Source organism: Aythya ferina (assembly GCF_964211825.1).
Source record: "Aythya ferina genome assembly, chromosome: 18".
NCBI lineage: Eukaryota > Metazoa > Chordata > Aves > Anseriformes > Anatidae > Aythya > Aythya ferina.
The window spans coordinates 4,759,111-4,778,027 of record NC_140317.1 but is presented as its reverse complement, the minus strand read 5'-3'; the positions used below and the strand labels follow the sequence as shown (position 1 = coordinate 4,778,027).

Below are 18,917 nucleotides of genomic sequence, written 5' to 3'. Positions count from 1 at the left end.
CCCCGTGCCCACCGTGCCGGGGCTTTGTGCTGGAAAAAAGGAGAGCAAACGTGGGCGAGGAAGGAGGGGGGGACGCGTGCGTGCCTGTACGGGGGGGGGCACACGGCGGGGAGCCCTCGCTCAGCACCGCCGAGGAGCTGAGGCCGTCGGGGCGCTGATCTGCCTGGCTGCACAGCTCGGCGCTGGGCACCCAAGGGTGCAGGAAAGCTGCTGGGGTGCTCGGGGATCCCCCGATGGTGGCTCCAGCTCCGTGCCCCCGCGCCTGGTGGCGTCTGGGTGCAAGGGGGGGGCTTGGATCCTGCCAGGGGGCACCCCACGGGGGTGCTGGGGTGGGGACAGGGTGGCCCCGTCCCTGCGCTGGGGGGTCCCGGGGGTGGGGGGGCTGCTGGGGTCACCCAGGGGGGTGGCACCGGGGGTGGGGACTGGGGTGGGGGGCACTGGGGGGAGGATGGATGATATGGGGTGGCAGGGGGGGGGTTACTGGGGCAGGCAGGTGGCACCACGTGGGACCAGCGCGTGGCACTGGGAGCACTGGGAGACACTGGGGGCGGCAGGCGGGGGCTGCTGGGGGCAGGGGCCACCAGCAGGGACAGCCGGGGGGGGGGGGCACAGGAGGCAGCGCCTTGCCCTGCGGCACCCCTGTGCCGAGCCGCGCCGCGCCGTGCCATGTCGTGCCATGTCGCGCCGCGCCGTGCCGTGTCGCGCCACGCCGAGCCGTGCCAAGCCGAGCGGTGCCCTGCAGAACGGTGCCGTGCCGTGCCGATCCGAGCCGATCCGAGCCGTGCCAAGCGGGCGGGGCGACCCGGGCCGGCCCCGCATTGGCGCAGCCCCGGCGCTAGCGCGGAGGCGGTGCCGGGCGCGGCGCAGCGCCGAGGATGCTGCGGGAGGGGGGCGCCGCCGCTGCCAGCCCCGGGGCCGGTACCGGGCGGGTGGGTGCCCCTCTGAGACCCCCCCGCTGAGCCCCCTTCCCCCCCCCCCAGCCCGGCCATGGGGGCGCTGACCAGCCGGCAGAACGCAGGGGTGGAGGAGGTGGACGTCCCCGCTAATTCCGTCTATAGGTACCCCCCGAAATCCGGTGAGTGGAGTGGAGAAAGGGGGGGGGGCACCCGCATTTCGGTGCCGGGAGGGGTTGGGGATACGAGGCACCGCCTTGCTCCGCTAGGGAAGGTGACCCCAAAAAGCCCCGGCCCGCTTTGGGGGCTCGATGGGGTCGGGGATGCTCCCGCGCACCCCAACGCCCACCCGCACCCCTCGGGGGGGGGACCCCAAAACTTGGGGTGCGGAGCCAGGCGCCCCGGGGCCGTGTGGGGACAGGCTGGGCCGGGGTGACCCCCGGGGGTGCCCCATCTCCAGGGGTCCTTTTACCAGCTGCGAAACTTGGCATAGTTTTTGGTACTTTAATCCCATTTTTGGTACTTTAATCCCATTTTTATTTGCACCGGGGGGCTGAACGCCGGCGCTCGCTGCCAGCTGCTCGGGCAAAGCCGGCTTTAAATTCCCGGGAGGATGCCTGGGGTGGGAGGGATCGCAGGGGACCCCTCCTTCCCCTGCGCTCTGCCCCCCCCAGCAGCCCCCCAGCCTCTGCTGTCACCCCCCCAAGCTCCCGTCCCCGTCCCCGATGTCTCTCCCCTTCCGAATCCGGCCCTGCCTCAAACCTTGTGCGTGACCTTGGAAAAATCGGGGCCCTCCCCTCCCTGCCACGGGGCTGGGCTGAGCCGCTGGCTGCGGGGGGGGTCGTGGGGATATCCTGGGGGGGGTCACACGCCAAGAGGTCACGGAGCTGGGTCCTGGGGGGTCCTGGCATAAAAATAGAAAAAAAAATAGAAAAAAAGCGCAAATAAATATCTGTGGTTGGTGCCTGTGTGTGCCCGGGGATTGCCACAGCATCCTTGCGGCGCCAGCTGATATTAATAGGTGACTATTTTGGGGGTTAATAGGATAAGGTAAGTGCTTGGGTCGTTAGTGCTGGGGCAAATTACTCGCTCGTTAGGAATAAAGACATCCTCAGGAGGAATTGCAGCCAGCCCAAACCTTCTCCTCGTCCCGAAAAGCCGTGCTTGGCTTGTTTTGATTTTATTTTATTCCGGGGCTGGGTGCGTTTTTAGGGGGGTGTCTCAGGTGTCGGGGGAGCGCTGCCCCTGCCCTGGGGTAGGGACTGTGCCCAGCTGGGGGCTCCCGGGGTCATCTCAGCTGGCAGAGGTCAGGCTGGGGCTGACCCCCGGATTTTGGGGTCTTCTCCCCACGGAGAGGGACGGGAGGTGCCCGGGTGGCAGGGAGGGACGCGGCCAGCTGCACCAGAGCACGGGCTGGTGGCCCCAGGCTGGTGGCCCCGGGAGATTACAGATTATGGTTGCTCTGCCTCTAATCCCAGGGGGATTTGCCTTTGGTGGCTGAGCGGGAGGAAGAGGAGGAGGCAGCGGGGCCGGATCCTGCGCAGCGGCAGCGCCTCGCCCCCATCGAGCCTGGAGGTGCCCCCCTGGGGTGCGGGGCCGTGGGGCATTGCCCCCTCTGCAGACGTGGCCGTGGCTCGCTCCGGGTGGCCACAGCGGCCACTTCTTGTCCCCAGCGAGCAGCTCCTCTTCTCATCCCGGGGGTCTCCACCCCAGGGGCTGTGGGTCCCTGCGTGGGAGCAGGATCCTTATTTCAGCCTCAGTCCCTGGCTGAGGCTGGGGCCACAAAAGCTTGGGGACAGGATCAAAGACGGGTGGCCACGTGGGGACACCCTGAGGGCTTCGGGGGCTGCAGGGCGAGGGCTGATGCAGCAGCTCCTTGGCCAGGGCTGGGGCACCAAGGTTTGCACCCGTGGGGTCCCTGCAGGTCCTGAGGGAGCTCCCCAGGCGCTGTGCAGGGAGGTGCTCGTGGAGAAAAGGGGCTGATGGCATCGGGGGGTGCCTGGGGACGTCCTGCAGCAAGGTGCTGGTGGCCCTGTGGGCTTGGTTTGATGGGAACATGGGGCAGCTGGGTTTGGTTCGTCCTCTGAAGCAGCCGCTCTGTCCCTGCGGCTTGCAGCCTTTCCCTCGTGCTCTCTCTGGGCTCTGGAGGTGAAGCTCTCCTGTAAGCCCGGCTGTCCCTGGGTGCTGTGACCGTCCTTGTCAGGCTCTCCTCCCCTCCCCCGGGGGCAGCTCTCGGGTGAGGAATTACAATTAACCCATAATGAGAGCACCACCGCTTCCCTCTCTGCCCCTCGGTGGGGCCCGGCCATGCCCGTGGTCACCCGGCGGGGCTGGCAGCATCGTGCCGAAGCCAAAATCATCATTTTTTAAATTTATTTTTTCTCATCTCCTGCCTCTTTAACCTCCTTTGCTGCCGGCTGCAGCTCTCAGCCCATGTAAAATTGATGCAGCTCTGCACGGCGAGTCCCGCGGGAGGGCGAAAGCGCAGCCAAGCGTGGCCAGGAGCCCCCAGCCCTGGGGCTGCGTCCCCGCCAGGACACACAGAGAGGGGGAGCTGAGGGTCCTGGGCCGTGCCACGGGGACCTGCAGCACCCAAGGGTGCTCGGAGACCCCAGCAGGGAGGCTGGGTGATGCTCCGTGCCAGCGAGCCGTGGCTGGGGTCCTTGCCCAGAGCCTGGGCTCTGATTTTCAGCTTTTCCCCCTGGAAAGCTCTCGGCCTTGGGTTGAGCCTGGGGCTGTTCTCCCTGCACCTCGCCAGGCTTTGGGCTCAGTTTTGGGGTTTTCCATGGGGTGTGAAGGCCTGAGCAGGAGCTGCATCAGCTGGGAGCCAGCCGCAGCCTCTGACTTCGGTGCCCAAAGCCCGGCCACTTTGAGCTGCGGACCCCAAACGTTTTCCTCCTGGAGGATTTCCCCAGAGGAGCTGGGGGCGTTTGCGTGGCTGTGCGGCCCCATGGAAGCAACCAGGGGCTGTGGCTAAAGCTCGGGGTGAACCTGCTCGGATTAAATCCCGCTGGACTGAGCAGACGCCTGCTGGGTGCCGTGCCGGGGCCGTGCCCCTGCACCAGCCGATTTCCATCTCAGCTCTGCCTGCGTGGCTGCTCCGGGCCATAAATCAGAGCAGGCAGCAGCTCCTTACCCACAACGAGCAGTGGGGCCATGAGGCTGCCTCTTCCCTGCTCCCTGGGGCTCCCCTGCGTGGAGGTGGCTGTAGGGGAAAGGGGGCAGCGGGGCAAAACGGGTGGGCGAAGGGCTGCCTAAAAGGCTCGCTCCTTCACCCCTGCACCTTCACGTCCCACGAGCCCCCAACCGAAAGGCTTTGGGCGAGGTGGCCTTGGGGACGAAGCCACCCTGGGGACGAAGCCACCCCGAGCCACCTGCCGGCAGCAGCTCCCCGTGGTGCCTGCCCCGCTCAGTCTGTCCGTCTGTCCTTCCTCCCCAGGGAGTTATTTCGCCAACCACTTCATCATGGGCGGGGAGAAGTTCGACTCCACGCACCCCGAGGGTTACCTCTTCGGCGAGAACAGCGACCTCAACTTCCTGGGGAACCGCCCCGTGCTGGTAGGCACCCGGGGGGGGGATTTGGTGTCCGTCCGGGGGGATTTGGTGTCCGTCCGTCCGTCTGCTCGCAAGGGCAGAGCCAGCCGAGCGCTCCGGGGCGGGCTGAGTGGATTCTCTGCTGTCTGCTATAGAGGTTGGCCACTTGCCACCCCCTGCAGGGGACCGGTCCGTGTCCCCTCCTGGGCTGCAGGAGCTGTTCTGCTCGTTTCTAGCTTCTCCAAACCCGGTGTTATTTTTATGAATTGTATTTTTACCCAACAAAGGGGTTTGGGGCCAGTTTGCTTCTTGTGTGTGTGCGGGCAGGGTGCTGGGTGCCAGCTGGGGGACGCCCGGCTGCCTCAGTTCCCCGGGGACGCTCCCCGTGTGCCCGCTCCTGGGGCTGGGGTTTGTTCCTGATGCATTTAGAAAGCAGGAAAGTGGCACCAGGACCACCCTGGCAGTGGGATTTCATTTCTGGGAGGGCTCAAGCAGTAAAAAGCCTCGAGGTGAGGAATTAAAAGGCACCGAAGCTTTTCTGGTGGATCAAAATGAGCGTGGCCACTCCAGACAGCTCAGCTTTCGAGCGTTCCTCTCCATCCCGTCTGCTCGCCCAGAAACCAGAGGCCGGCATCCACCTCCCCTCCCTTGAGAAATCCCCGTGATGCCAGTGAAAGCCTCCCAGCTGCCCCCGTGCGCTTCTGGGGGCACAAATCCTGGCAGCAGCCCGCCGGGAGCAGCAGGGGAGGCAGACGACCAGCTTGGAGGCAGCAGAAGGAATTAACGCGGTGCTGCAAGCTGAATGGCATCGCTCGGGCTTAATTACCGGGGGCGCTGAGCGGCTGAGCTTCGGAGATTTGGGGTCACAGCGGGGATGTGAGGGCTGGGGCCGGAGGACCCGCGTTGGTTCTGGCCTGATGCTGCGTCCAGGCCCCATTTAAGCATCTCTGGTGCTGCCCCCAGCCCTTTTCTGATGCTTCGTGGCTGTTTTGTGCTCCGGGCTGCTGTTACAGAGACGCAGCAGGGCTGGAAATGTCAGAGGCCGCCAGTGCTTTACGCAGGGAGATTTATGTTGGGTTCCTTCGGGTGTCCCCAAAGAGCTGGGGGGTTAATGTCTGGGAAATGCTGCCCTAAATCCTCTCTAAGCCGAGCGGCTCGGGGCGAGCTGTCAAATCCCAGCTGCAGGTGATGGGGCTGGGCAGGCGCAGAGGTTTGGCCGGGGGTGGCCGCATCCTGCCCGCGGGACCCTGCCCGCTCCCCCCCGGTGCCCTTGGTGCAGGGCGCATCTGCAGCGGGTGGGGAAGGGTCTCGGAGCTCCTCAGAGCCACAGAAACCAGCCCGGGGCTGCTCGTGGACAAAGCCCTGGGGATATTTTGGGTTTTTTTTTGGCTTCGGCAGGAGCTGGCCGGGACCAAACATCTCTGCAGGCGCGCGCACGGCGTTCCCAAAGGGATGGCAGTCAGAGCGAGGATATTTTGCTGTTGTTTTTCGGCTTGATTTAAGTCAAGGGGATGGAAGGAAGTCCTCTGAGCAGCCCCTTTGTGATTGTGCAAATCTGGCTTGCAAAATTTCATTAACGTTTTTTTAAAAAGGCACCAGAAAAGGGCCCGCAGCCGGGCACGAGAGAGAGAGACCAACGGTGACAACTGAACGGTTCCTGCAGCAAGAAATTTACCCCCGGAGCTTCCCCATTCCACCCAGCCCAACTGCTGCTGCCTGCCTTGACCCCAAATTCATGGGGGGGAGACCAAAAGGGTCCCCCAGGGGCTGTGGGGGGAGCCGTGCCCCATGGCACGCTGCTGCCTGCTGCACCGGGGTCATTGCGCACGGAGGGGTCCTGCACCCATGGGGGGCTTTTGGGGTCCTTGGGGTGCTGAGGGCACAGCGAGGTGCAAACGAGGGGGCAGATTGGATTGCTTCGTTAATTAGAGCAGTGAGGATGGGTCGTCCCGTGGCTGTGGGTTGTGCTCAGCTTTCGGGTTCCTGCTCCCTCCCAGCCGCACCGGGCAGCCTGTGGGTGCCCGAGGCTCCTGGCAGAGCTCGTTAGCGCGGCTTAATGACTCAGCAGCCCTTTTTGAGGAAAAGGTGACAATTTCCAGGTGCCACTGAATCCTCAGAGGGCCCCGTGCCACCACCACCACCTGCGGGCTGAGCAGCTCCAGCCTGGGTTCCCCCTGGCCGGGGGAAGGTGACTGTCCCTTGGGGGGGCTGAGCACACCCTGGGGCTCAGCACACTTCAGGGACTCCCAAAGGAGGGGCAGAAATTGTGGGGAGAAGCCCCCCTGGGTCCCTTCCCATACCCTCGGTCTGCCGCGGTGTCCCCTTTCCTCTACCAGCCCTGCAGCCCCCGTGGTGGCTGCAGGTGACACGGGAGGGACAAGGTCACCTTGGAGGGTGGCACCGCTCTGCTCTCCCTCGCAGCGACGCCGGCATCCCCATCGGCTCCCCCCGCTGCACAGGGGCTGATGGGGACCCCCCAGCCCCAACCCCATCCATCTGGGGACAAAAGCAGGGGATTTGTGGCCGTTCCTTTGGTGCCGGGCACCGAGCGGGCTCTGTGCTCCCCCTCCCTCAGCTCCGTGCTGCAGCAGCAGGCTAAAAATACAGCAGCGGCCGCCCGCGGCGCCGTGGGATCCACGGGGGGGGCTCGGGCACCTCGACCCTGCTTCCCCTTTGTCCTTGAGACGCCCCCTCTCTGCCTGCCAGACCCCATAAGCCGTCCCCAGCGGGGTGGTGTCCCTGTTGTCACGCCGCCTGCTACCCGAGGTGGATGCGGAGCTGGTTTTGGGGTCGGGGAGGGTGCCCGGGGGGTGCTGGGGGCTGGCTCTGCCCTGTTGTGGTGGGGGCCTTAAAGAAAGAAGCCCCCGGGGCAGGGTCCTTAAAGGCAGAACTGATCGACCCCAGGGAGGGGGAACGCTTAGGAGGCCGGTGTGGGGTGCGCGTGGGGCTTTTGGGGAGGTGGCTGTAGGGCAAGGTTCCCTTTGGCACGGGTTTGCCCAGCCTGGGAGGGGATTTGGGTGTCCCCACGGCACTGCCCCGGCCTGGGGGGGCTTCTGGGGGCTCCCACCGAAGTTTTGGGGGGCTCTGCCGTTGAGGAGGGACAGGGGTCTCACCGCTGTCTCTCTCGCCCTAGTTCCCTTACGCCGCTCCGCCTCCCCAGGAACCCGTCAAGACCCTCAGGAGCCTGATCAACATCCGCAAGGACACCCTGCGCCTCGTCAAGTGAGTCGGGGGGGTGCTCCCCTCAAGGGGGGGTGCTCCCGGCCCCGGTGTCCGCAGGGGGGGACGGAGCTGGCCCCGAGCGGGTGCCCCCTCCCCAAGTCCCGGCACGGGCGAGCTTCCCGCGCCAGCCCGCGCCTCTCGGGGCGAGGGGATTAAGCGGAGCTCAGCGCTGCCTTTGAAGTGGTTTTGCTTTTTCTTCCCCCAAAAAGGCTTGATCGGAGGGAGGCCGGGGATTGGGGCTGAGCGGGGGGGGCGGGTTGGGATTAGGGCTGGAAGCTGCCCGGCTCTCGGGCAGGCTGCGCGCTCCTGGCGTGCCTCAGCTTCCCCCGCTGGAGGGGGTGAGGCCCTGGGAGCCTTTTGGGGACGCAGAGGGGGTGGTGACCTCGGTGGCCACCCCGTGGCACCCCAACAGCCGGGGGAGCCGTCCCCACAGGGTGCCCACACCCTCTGTGCCCCCCAGGTGCTCAGAGGAGGTGAAGACCCCGGGGGAAGAAGTGAGCAAAGCCAAGGTGCACTACAACGTGGAGTTCACCTTCGACACGGACGCCCGCGTGGCCATCACCATCTACTACCAGGCGAGCGAGGAGTTTCACAACGGGGTGGCGAGGTGAGGAGCCCGGCACGGCGTTGTGTCCCCCCGCGGAGTTATTTTAGCCCCCTTTTAGGACTTTTTGCCCCAGCCCCGAGATGCGTCCCCTAAGGGAAGCGGAGCGCCGGCTCCTCCTGCCCCCCTACTGACCCTGCCCTCTGCCCGAGGGACAGCTACGTCCCCAGGGACAGCAGCCTGCAGTCGGAGACCGTGCACTACAAGCGGGGCGTGTGCCAGCAGTTCTGCGTGCCCTCCCACACCGTCGACCCCTCCGAGTGGACCGAGGAGGAGGTGAGCAGCGCCCGACGGGTGCCGGACCCTTGAGGGGATCCGAAACCGTTTGGGGAACGGCCCCAAAACGCTCCCAAAGCTGGCCGCGAGCACCCACGGGAGCTCGTCCCCTTTGGGGTGAGCAAACCCGGCGTGTTTGGGGGCTACGGCTCAGCGGGTGGGAGACCAAAACCTGGCTCCTCCTGACCGAGGCTTTCCTCCCGGGGGGGCAGCTGGGCTTCGACCTGGACCGGGAGGTGTTCCCCATGGTGGTGCACGCGGTGGTGGATGAAGGCGATGGTGAGAGGGGGCCCCCCATTTATTTTCCCGGCTGCACAGGGCAGGGCAGAGCCCCCTGCTCCTCCCGGGGGACTCGTCCTCGGTCCCTGAGCCCCCCCCCTGCTTGGTGTTTTCTTGCAGAGCACGCCGGGCACAGCCACGTGCTGCTGGCCACCTTCGAGAAGGTGAGAGCGGGGCTGGGGCCCTCCCGTCCCCTCCCGGCACCCACTGGGTGCTGGAGGGAGCTTGGCGAGGCGCTGGGGCTGTTTTGGGGTGGTCCTGAGGCTCGAGGGCTCAGCCCCGGTGCTCACCCCCTTGTTTTCCCCTCCCCAGCACGCCGACGGCACCTTTTGCGTGAAGCCCCTCAAGCAGAAGCAAGTGGTGAGTGCGCCGCGTCCCCGGGGGGCAGCGGGGACCCCAGGGGACAGCGGGGACCCCGGGGGGCCACCTCCCCATCCTCCTGGCACTGTTGCAGGTGGACGGGGTGAGCTACCTGCTGCAGGAGATCTACGGCATCGAGAACAAGTACAACACGCAGGACTCCAAGGTAGGCGCCCGATGGGTGCGTCCAGAACCCCCCTGGACCTGTCCCCGTCCCTCTCCGCTCCCCAAAGCCCCCGCTCGCGTCGTTCCCATGGGACAGGGGTCGCTTGGGGTGGGTGGAAGAGGGCTGGGGGACCAGAGGAGCTGCCGGAGGCTGGAAGCTGAAGGCTTTGTCCCCTCGGAGGCTTTGTCCCCGTGTCCCCACCTTTCGTGGCGTGCAGGGAGAGGGCGGTGGGGCTCGTGCCGGGGATATGGGGCCGAGCGGCCGCGGTGTCACCTCCGGGCAGGTGGCCGAGGACGAGGTGAGCGATAACAGCGCCGAGTGCGTCGTCTGCCTGTCCGACGTCCGCGACACCCTCATCCTGCCCTGCCGCCACCTCTGCCTCTGCAACACGTGCGCCGACACCCTGCGCTACCAGGCCAACAACTGCCCCATCTGCAGGCTGCGTAAGGGGGGGGGGGGGGCGGCAGATCCCAAATCCCCCCACCCTTTTGGGGATCCTTCAGCCCCGGGGACAGCCTCGGCGATGCGCGAGGCTGGGTGCTGCGGGGGGTGACCCTGCTAAAAAAAACAAACAAACGGGGTTTGGGGTTTTATTGGGGTGCGCCAGTTTCCAGCCCGCCCTTTCTCCTTGCCTTTTTTTTTTTTTTTTTGCCCCCAGCTTTCCGAGCCTTGCTGCAAATCCGAGCCATGAGGAAGAAGCTGGGGCCCCTCTCGCCCACCAGCTTCAACCCCATCATCGCCTCGCAGACCTCCGACTCCGAGGAGCACTCGGTCAGCGCTCGGGGAATAGGGGGGGGGGGGGTTTCGGGAGCCTCGTTGGGGTGGGTGGGGAAGGGCTGGGGACGGACACCCCTTGTGGGGTTTTTAAAAAAAAAAAAAAAAATCACAAAAAGTTCAAGCTGGAAATTGGGGAGGGAAGGGAAAAAATTGGGAGGAAGCATCGCCCACGGTGCATCCAAATCTGGGGCTTTCGTGGGTGCGGAGGGTTTGTCCCAGCAAAAAATCGTGGAAAAGGGGGGTAAGGAAGGAGCACGGGGGGGGGGTCCTCACCCCGTCTCCCCCTCCCCAGTCCTCGGAGAACATCCCCCCGGGCTACGAGGTGGTGTCGCTGCTGGAGGCCCTCAACGGGCCGCTGACGCCCTCGCCGGGCGCGGTGCGGCTGCGGGCGCTGGGGGACGCGGCCCCCCCCGGCACGGGGCCGCTGCCCCCCTACGGCAGCGAGGGGCGCCTGCCCCCCCTGCGCGCCCTCTCGCCCCTCGAGCGCCTGTCGGACTGCGCCCCGCCGGGGCTCAAGCTGAAGAAAAGCGTCTCCAAGTGAGTGCCCGTCCCCAAAACGGCACCGGGAGGGGGTCCCCGGGGTGGGGGTCGCAGGTTCCTGAATCCTCCCCCCCTGCCCTAAATCCCCGCAGGTCGGGCTCGCAGAACTCCTCCGTGCTGCCCGAGGAGGAGGAGGAGAAGTCGTGCACCGAGTCGGAGCTGAGGGGCCCCAGGAGGAAATCTCCTGCCCGGCTGGAGGAGGTGAGGGCTTTGCCGTGGCTGCGGTGAGCCGGTGAGGATGTTCTGGGGGGGGGGGGACACGGGGTTTTGGGGGTCTCAAGCAGCCTCTCAGGGAATTCAGGGTCTGGATGGGGACTTCCCCTCCTGGGCGTGCTGTGGATGAAGACCCAGGGGATCTGGATCCACGCCGGGTGCTGCCCCAAGGGGCAAGAGGCCCCAGCCCTTCCCCAAACGCCCCCATCCCGCCCTCCCCACCAGGGCTTTTCCCTCCAGCCCCCCCCTCCCTTCTCCCAGGAGTGCGGCGTCACCCCGGAGAGCGAGAACCTCACCCTGTCCTCGTCGGGTGCCATCGACCAGTCCTCGTGCACCGGCACCCCGCTGTCCTCCACCATCTCCTCTCCAGAAGGTGCGGCCGCCGGAGACCCCCTCCTTGCCCTCCGCCCCCGCTCCTCCTCGTTAGCCCTGCCGCTAATTACCCCCCGCCGTGCTCCCCGCAGAGCCCGTCAGCAGCAGCCTGGCCCAGTCCGTCATGTCCATGGCGTCCTCGCAGAGCCAGCACTCGCAGCTCAGCACCGACACCGTCTCCTCCATGTCCGGCTCCTACGTGGCCCCCGGCACGGAGGAGGAAGGGGACACGCTGCCCTCGCCCGCCGCCGCCACCGCCTCCGACGGAGAGGTAGGGGGCCGGCAGCTCCCCGAGACGGGATGGGAGGGGACCCCTCCAAACCCATCACCGCCACGCTTTGCTGGGGGTTTTTAATCATTTTTTTCCCCTCTTTTTTTTTTTTTTTTTTTGCCTTTTTTTTGTTTTTTGCAGTCGACGCCTGTGGAGTCCCTGGATATAAACTTCGTCAGCATCTCGGCCGAGGAGCACGACGCCGAGGTACCGTGTGGCACGGGGGAGGCGGCGCCCCCAGCGCCGTGGGGGACCCCGGTTGCGCCCAGTTTTGGGCTGCGCATCCCCGGCGTGCTGAGGGCTCTTCCCCGGGGCCGCGCGGGGCAGCGGGGCCGTTCCCCGCAGCAGTTGGAGGTGCCACAGCTGGGCTCACCCTCCCCAAAACCCCGGGGCCGGGGGGACGTTGCCCAAAAGGGCCGTGGGCACGTGCAGGGCTCAGCGCTGCCTCTCTGTGCCGCAGGGCAACGCCGTGCTGGAGGACGAGGACGCGTCGCCCACGCAGGATGATGGTAAAAGGCCCGGATTGATGCTGTCCTGTGTCCCCCCCCCTTTTGGTTCGGTGTCACCGGGGGTGGCCGATGCCCTGCCGTCCCCTGGCTGCCCCCGGGGAAAGCGCCGGGGGTCTCGGCGGCACCGGGGCTGGGGATGGACACTGGGGGGACGGGGACAGCCAGGTGGCTGTGGGGACACCGGGGCACGCAGCAGGTGATGAGCGGTGCTGGGGGTCTGAGTCCCTGCTGGGGAGTAGGAGGCAGGGTGCTGCACGGGGGGGTCCCCAGGGGGCTCCCCGGGGCGATGCTCTGCTGCTGGCCGCGTCCTGCTGCCCCGCCACGGGACGCAGCCGGAGCCTTTTCCACGGGGATGAGTGGGAAAGAGGCTCCATGGTGTTTTTTTTGCATTGTTTCCTCCCCCCTCTGCCAAGAAGGTCTCTTTACATCTCTGCAAACCTCTCCCCGCGCTCTCCCCACATTGGTTTCCGTGGGGAGGGGGTGTGAGGCTGTTCCCCTTGGGCTGTTTTCCTCTTTCTCTGTTTTTTCCCCTGTCCCTGGTGTGCTTTCTCAAGCCGCCACGTGCGCACTGAGCGCTCCCCCTGCCTCCTGCCAGGCACTCAGATAGCCGAGGAAAAGGGGCTGCCACCCCCGTGCCGCCAGCTGCCGGGCGGCTTGGGTTTCTTTGGGGACAGGGAGGCCCCCGGTGCGTCCCCTCCCGTGCTCGCAAGTCTCTAAATAATAAAAAAGCCCCGAGGCTCTCCCCTCTCTGTCTGACCCGGACGGTCAGCCCAGCTGGAGAGCAGGAGCCAGGCTCGGGGCCGTTCCCCAGCACCAGGTTTTCGTCGCCAAAAAGAGCACAGGGCGCTGCCAGCCCCGTGGGGAGCCTCCTGCTCGTGGTGAGGAGCGAGCGGGGGCCGTTCCTGGCATCCCCTGGCCCCCCCCGAAACCAGGAGCACCCTCCCTTCGTGGGGAGCTCGGGTCCTGCTGGCTCAAACCCTGCGAAACGAGGTGGTGCGTGTGTGTGGGGTCACCCCTCTCACCCCCCCCCCCCAAAAAAAAAACACAACACGCCACCAAACGAACCCTCCACCCCCGTGCAAAGCTTGGCTACGGCTTCTGCCGCCCCACGTGCCCGTCGCTGCCTCCTCCCGGCATCCCCCCACCCGCGCTGCTGGTGCCCGAGGGAGGTGCCCCCGAGGACCCCCCCCCGGCACAAGGGGGAAAGGAGCAGCTCGGACCGTGCCCCCCCCCCTCCTTGCGCCCAGCCCAGGCGTTATTGTCCGCTCGCGGCCCTCTCCGCTCTTTTCCTGGTTTGCAAGCGAGATTTTGAACATTTTTTTTTTTTATTTTTAAAGGGGGTGGGGAGAGGAAAACCCCCCCGAGCCCCCACCCTCCTGAGGCTGCACGCCCCCCTGGCTAACTGCTTTAAACTCCCTTCCAGGCCGGAGGACGGGCGCGTTCCTCGGTCTGAGGTGTGACAATAACAATGACGTGGGCACCGCCCGGGTGAAAGCGCTGGACAATAAGCTGTGCTCTGAGGCCCGCTTACCTGGTGAGTGGCCGCCTGCTGAACATGAACTCGGGGCTGGGGGGGGGTGCTGCCACTCCTCCCCGCATCGCCCCTGCCCCTTCAGGTCCCCCCCTTTTCCCCTTTTCCCCCTCCCCATCCTCATCCCTCTCCATCCCCAGCCCCACACCACGTCCTCCCCACCCGTCCTGCCGTGCACCGGGCACGTGCCCCCAGCCCACCCAGCCCTATATCCAGGAGTCGTCCTGGTGTATTTGGTAGCCCCTGGTGTATTTGGTGATATTTTGGGTCAGGACGGGAGCCAGAGATGCAGCCTTGGCCCTGTAGGGTCAGACACCTGCCTGCCTCCCCCTCTTCCTCCAGACGAGGATCTCCGGGTCCCGCTGCCCCAAATTCTCCTCCATCTCCTCCCTCTCTTCCCACCCTTTCTCCCCGCTCCTTCTGCCTTTCTTCTGTTTCCTCCCCCCCTCTCTCTCCATCCTGTTTTTTTTTTTTTTTTTTTTCCTCCTCTTCCTCCCGTCCCGAGGCCCCTCCATCCACCTGGAAGTTCATGTTCACTCCGTGCCAACACGGTTTTCCCAGCCCCTGCTTGTGCCCCCCTCCCTGCCCGGAGCTGCGGAGAGGTGACAAATGTATTGGTGACAGCGAGGTGGGTTGGGGTGAGGGCAGGGGACCTGCATCCTCACCATCAGCCCCGGGGGGGACAAAAACGGGGGCAAAAAAAAGCCAAAAGGAGCCCTCTGTGCACCCAGAGCTCTCGCTCAGCTCTTTGTCAATACATTTGTGGACGGGCTGAAAGCAACTCCCCCCCCCTCCAGCCTTTCCCCTTCGGCACAAGCTGTGGTGGGCGCTTGGAGAGCTGGGCTGGGGGCTGAAAGCACCCGGACCCCCCCCTCCGGGTTCCTTTCTCCCCCCTCTTTCCCCTCTGGGCAAGCTTCGCCCCCCCCGGCTGCCCTGTTCCCGGTGGTTTTCTGCTCTGGGGAACCACGGCGAGGCTGCGGCGGAGGAACAGGAGCCTGCCCCAGCTCCCCGACCCCCTCCGGCACCAGCCAGGGGCTGGCAGCGAAGGATGCGGCCTCCATCCTTTGCCCCCCCTGCATTTATCCGTGTGCCCGGCGGCTGCGCTGCTTGCCACCCCCCCCGGGAAAATTGGGGAGGGGGCTGTGGGTGCCTGGCCTGTAGGGGGGGAGAGCACGGCTGGAGGGGGTGCGGGGGCTCTGCGCTGGAAGGGTCGGAGAGGTGCGAGGAGCTCCCAGCCACAATTTAAGGTTCTTTTTGGTGGTGCTGGGCTGCGATCCACGGGGCTGCACCGGTGCCAGGGGGGGGTGGAGGAGGTGGAAAGGTGGAAATTTGCAGCGGGGAGCTGGGGCCGGAGCTTCACACCCGGCTCTTGCAGGTTCAGATGTGACCACAGCCACGAGGCAGGCACAAACAGCGTGGGTCTCCACTTTGGGGCCACGTGCTGGTGTCTTGAATGCTTAACATCACCTCAAACAGGGTGTTTTTTTTAAATATTCCTCCCCTGGTTCCTCCCGAGGGGACGTTTAGCCGTGGTTAGACCCACGGGCTGGTTTTTGCCCCCTCTGTAGCGAGGGAAGGCGCAGGACGTGCTTTGTCAGCGTGGAGACGTCTGCGCGGCCCCAGCAGTGCTCTGAAAGCTCCGCAGATTTCAATCCGGAGGGAAAATGGTTGGGGAGGAGCTGACAGACCCCATCCTGGGGATTTAGGGCACAGGGCTTCGGGGAAACCCCCAGACCCATCCTCAGGTGGGTTCCCAGAGCCCTGGGGGTGCGCAGGGGGCCGAGCAGCCTCTGGCCACTGCCTCTCCGAGGGGCTGGAAGGGGGCAGGCACGTGCTGGAAATACCAGCAGCAAGGTGGGGAGCCTGCGGAGACAGCCCCGCCGCCCCGAGAAGAGCCAAAATCCCCCAGGAGCAGTTGTTGGTGTGGATTATCCGGGCTGTGAGCTGGGCGAGCCGTGCGGCTTCCACCTCGAGGCTGTTTGCAGGACGGGGGGAGCCCAGCCCGGCCCTGCCTCCCCCAGGGAAGGAGCTGTGTGTGTGTGCGTGCACGTGGCCGTGTCCCCACGTCCTGCCCCGAGCCTCAGGAGCCTTTCCAGGACACCCTGGCTGTGCGTAAAGGCCCCGTGGCACTGGATCAACGTAGGCAATGCCGAGCTCTAAATGTGATGTGTGTGTGTGGGGGGGGGTCCTGTTTAATTCCCCAGCCCCTCTGGGACCCGCACACTTCACTTGCCTCCCTCTCCAGCCTGAGCTCGCTGTGAGAAGCCCCTCGAAGTGACAGCTGTCCCCTTCCATACATCACGCAGCGAGCTTTTCCTTGCTCCCTCTGAAAAAAAAAAAACCTCAGCGCTCGCCCTCAGCCCCCGAGGTGCCCCCGTGCAGCCCCCAGGGCTCAGAGCTGCCCCGGGCACGGGGCTGAACCTCACCGGGGGGGAGCACGTCGGGATGTTTTGGGGGCTCAGCCCCTCCCAGCACCGTGCGAGGACCGTGGATAACCCCCGGGGCTCACCACCTGCCTTCTGCTCTCTCCCCGCCACGCAGCCGCGGTGCCGGACTCCTGCCCCATAGACATTGACGAATAGGTAGGAGTCCCGCGGAGCCCGCGCTCCCCAATTTCTGGTGCCCCCCCCACGCGGGCCTGGGTGAGGTCCCCGAGTGCCTACAGGGCTGCAGGGGGTCCGCTTTGGGTCCCCTCCCCGTGCATGGTGGGGACAGAGGTGACCCCCTTCGGTTTGGGTTGGTAAAACCCCCTCTCCCGAGCCATTTCCCATGGGGGGGACAGGACCTGGGTGTGCAGCACGCGGGGTGGGGGCTGTGAGCACTTCTCCCTCCTCTTGGGGAGGGCGCAGAGCCCGGTGCCCCATCCCCATCCCACACACAGCACCGGGGACCCCACTCCCAGCCCCGCTGAGCTCCCAGCCCCAGCGGGTTGAGGCCGGAGCAGTTTGTGTCGCCCAACAGCCCTCAAATAACAGGTAAAAAGCTCAAGTTTGGGGTGACCTGGTGGTGCTGGAAGGGATCCCCCTGCCAGAGGTGATATTTTGGCACCGGAGCAGAGATTTGGGGTTTCCCAGCTCAGCTGCCCAAATGGGCAGCCCCACACCCCCAGCACGGAGAGCCCCTGATCCCCTGGGGGTGTTCGGGTACAGCTCCGTGTGCTTGACCCCAAACCCCCCTCCCGCAGCCCCTAACCCCCCGTTTTTCTCCCCCAGGCCCGGAGGCAGCCAACACCAACGTGCGGCAGCCGTGGCAGCGCTGCCCGTGCCAGGGCTCAGCCCGGGGGGGGCACGCACCCCCCCACCACACGCAGAGGGACCCGGGCACCACCACCTCCACCCCTGGGCTGTAGCGGAACCGATTATTTTGGAAAGAAAAGATGAAAACCTCGTATTCCCCTCCCTGTCCCAATGGAAGGACGGGGTGGCCGCAGCTGGGAGCGCAGAGGAGGGGGGGGCAAGAGCTGTGTCACCTCGCAGCCCCCCCCAGGTCCCCCTCCTGCCCCACGTGTGTCCCAGCGGGATGGGGTCACCCTAAATAAAGAGGGTCCTGGGGCACGGCCGCAGGGGGACGATGGCAGGAGGGTGCCCACAGGGTAAGGACAAGCGGCGGCAGTGACATCCTCAGTGCACGAGCCGGTGACCTCCGTGGGGGGCTGGCCCCCCCCTGGTTTGGTGGCCCGTCCCCGTGCCGTGGGATGTCCCCACCGGTGCACTGGCGGTGATGGCACTGCCCCTCCCCGGCCCCCCGCAACCCCCTTTTCTCCTCCCGGGCAGCATGCGAGCTCCAGGAGGTGGCTTGTCCCCAGGGCTGGAGGGGGGGTGGCAGGGACCCGGTCCCCGTTGTCACCAGCGCCCCGGGGCACCCCCAGTTTCCCCTCACCGTCTTCCGCCCCGCTGCGAGCTCGGGGCTCGGGGCTGTGCCCTCTGTCTGGAACAAGTGCCAAAAGTGTCACCCCTGCCACCCCCTCCCGCTCTGCGTGTCCCTCGCACTCGGTAGCAGGGGCTGGACGAGGCTGGGGGAGCTGCCCCCCATCCCTCCATCCCCACCCCTCCGTCCCCATCCCTTCGGCACCGGGCTGGCAGCGTTAGTGGGGTTTGCTCAGGGGGACGGGCGCTCAGGGACCCGTGGGGCAGGGCTGCAGCCCCAGACCTCATGGGGCCGCTGGCAGAGGCCAGGCTCCGCGCTGAGGAGCACCAGGGTCCATCAAAACCCCCCTCGGGGACCAGCACCCCACAACGCAGGGAGCTTTGCCCCTCTCCTTTCAGGAGGAAACCGCACTTCAGAGCTACGTTAGGGCAAAAAGGTGGGTTCTGGAAGGGAAAAAAAAAAAAGCCCTTTAGGGGCGTTCCTGCCCCCTGGCTGCCCATATGCTTAGGGAAAATGAGGGAGATGCTCTGGGGTGTCCCCCTTTCCTCGCAGGGCAGCCCCCCCGTTCCAGCCATGCACCCGTCAGGGCTTGAAGGAAGGAAACCAGACTGCTGCTTACGGCTCTGCTTCGAGCATGTTTTGGGTTTTTGGAGTATGTTTAATAAAGGGAATCTTACGTCGACAAGGCGTCCCGAATCGCTTTGGGGCTGCGGGGCGAGCACAAGCGGGGTGCTTGGGGCTCAGTGGGGGCAAGCCCTTCTCCATCACCCCAATACCACCCCGCAATCAGCTCAGCTGCTTCAAATGTCCCTACAAATGTCCTCAGCAACCCCCCGACCCCAATTTCCTGACCCCCTCCAAGCTCTGCCAGCCTGGCTGGGCTGGAGAAGGCACAAAACACAAACCCCATAGGGGAAGAGACGGGGCTGGTGGCTTTGGGGTGGGCGAGGGCACGGCCAGAGGGACCCTCCCTGGAGGGGAAGGGGGAGATGGGGGCACCGAGAGCAGGGTGAGGGGTCCCGCAAGGGGATGGGATGGGAGAATCCACCCCTAAAATGCGTCCCCATGGGGCCACTCAGGAAACCCCACAGTGGGCTAAGGGCCGGCTGCCCCCCACTCTTGCTGCCTTAGGAGGGTTTTTTTTGAAGGGAAAGGTCCCGCTGTGGAGAGAGCTGCTGTAAAAGGGTAGAAACCAGCCGGATTTGGGGCTCTTTCTGGGATTGGGCTGTAAAAAAAATGGCAATGAACCCTTCCAGGCAGGCAGCCCCTTCCCCTGTGGGGCAGGGTAACGCATGGGGCTTAATCCTCCCGCAACCGGTCCTGTGCTAAAGGACAGCCTTTGGGGTGCTGTGGGGGGTCAGGGGCACCTGTGGGGTGTTAATCACGTTAATTAATTAAGGGCAGAGCCCATCCTGTAAGGGGGAATCTGGCAGCCCCCCTTTCCCCTAAAGCTTGTTCTTAGGGCACAGGCGAGGAGGAAAGCGCTGGGTTTACTCTCTCTGG

General features: G+C 65.5%; 1 protein-coding gene across 3 annotated transcripts; it reads left to right on the top strand.

Moving 5' to 3' along the window:
- Positions 1–869: 869 nt before the first annotated feature.
- Positions 870–18,096, top strand: RNF157 (ring finger protein 157). Of its 3 annotated transcripts, XR_014684566.1 has the most exons (21): positions 870–1,075; positions 4,333–4,451; positions 7,561–7,649; positions 8,110–8,256; positions 8,412–8,529; positions 8,742–8,808; positions 8,929–8,972; positions 9,121–9,168; positions 9,263–9,334; positions 9,618–9,777; positions 9,993–10,105; positions 10,404–10,648; positions 10,744–10,852; positions 11,126–11,237; positions 11,329–11,507; positions 11,649–11,714; positions 11,968–12,016; positions 13,440–13,550; positions 14,053–14,175; positions 16,089–16,129; positions 16,760–16,846. XR_014684566.1 is itself a non-coding variant. In XM_084492153.1 (20 exons), the coding sequence occupies exons 1-19, from the start codon at positions 988–990 to the stop codon at positions 16,127–16,129; spliced, it is 1,977 nt and encodes a 658-aa protein (XP_084348279.1). In that variant the 5' UTR covers positions 871–987; the 3' UTR covers positions 16,760–16,899. The 3 variants fall into 3 exon arrangements, 2 of the variants coding, with proteins under 2 accessions (XP_084348278.1, XP_084348279.1); XM_084492153.1 differs by lacking the exon at positions 14,053–14,175 and having other exon boundaries at positions 871–1,075; positions 16,760–16,899; XM_084492152.1 differs by lacking the exons at positions 14,053–14,175; positions 16,089–16,129 and having other exon boundaries at positions 16,760–18,096.
- Positions 18,097–18,917: the final 821 nt, after the last annotated feature.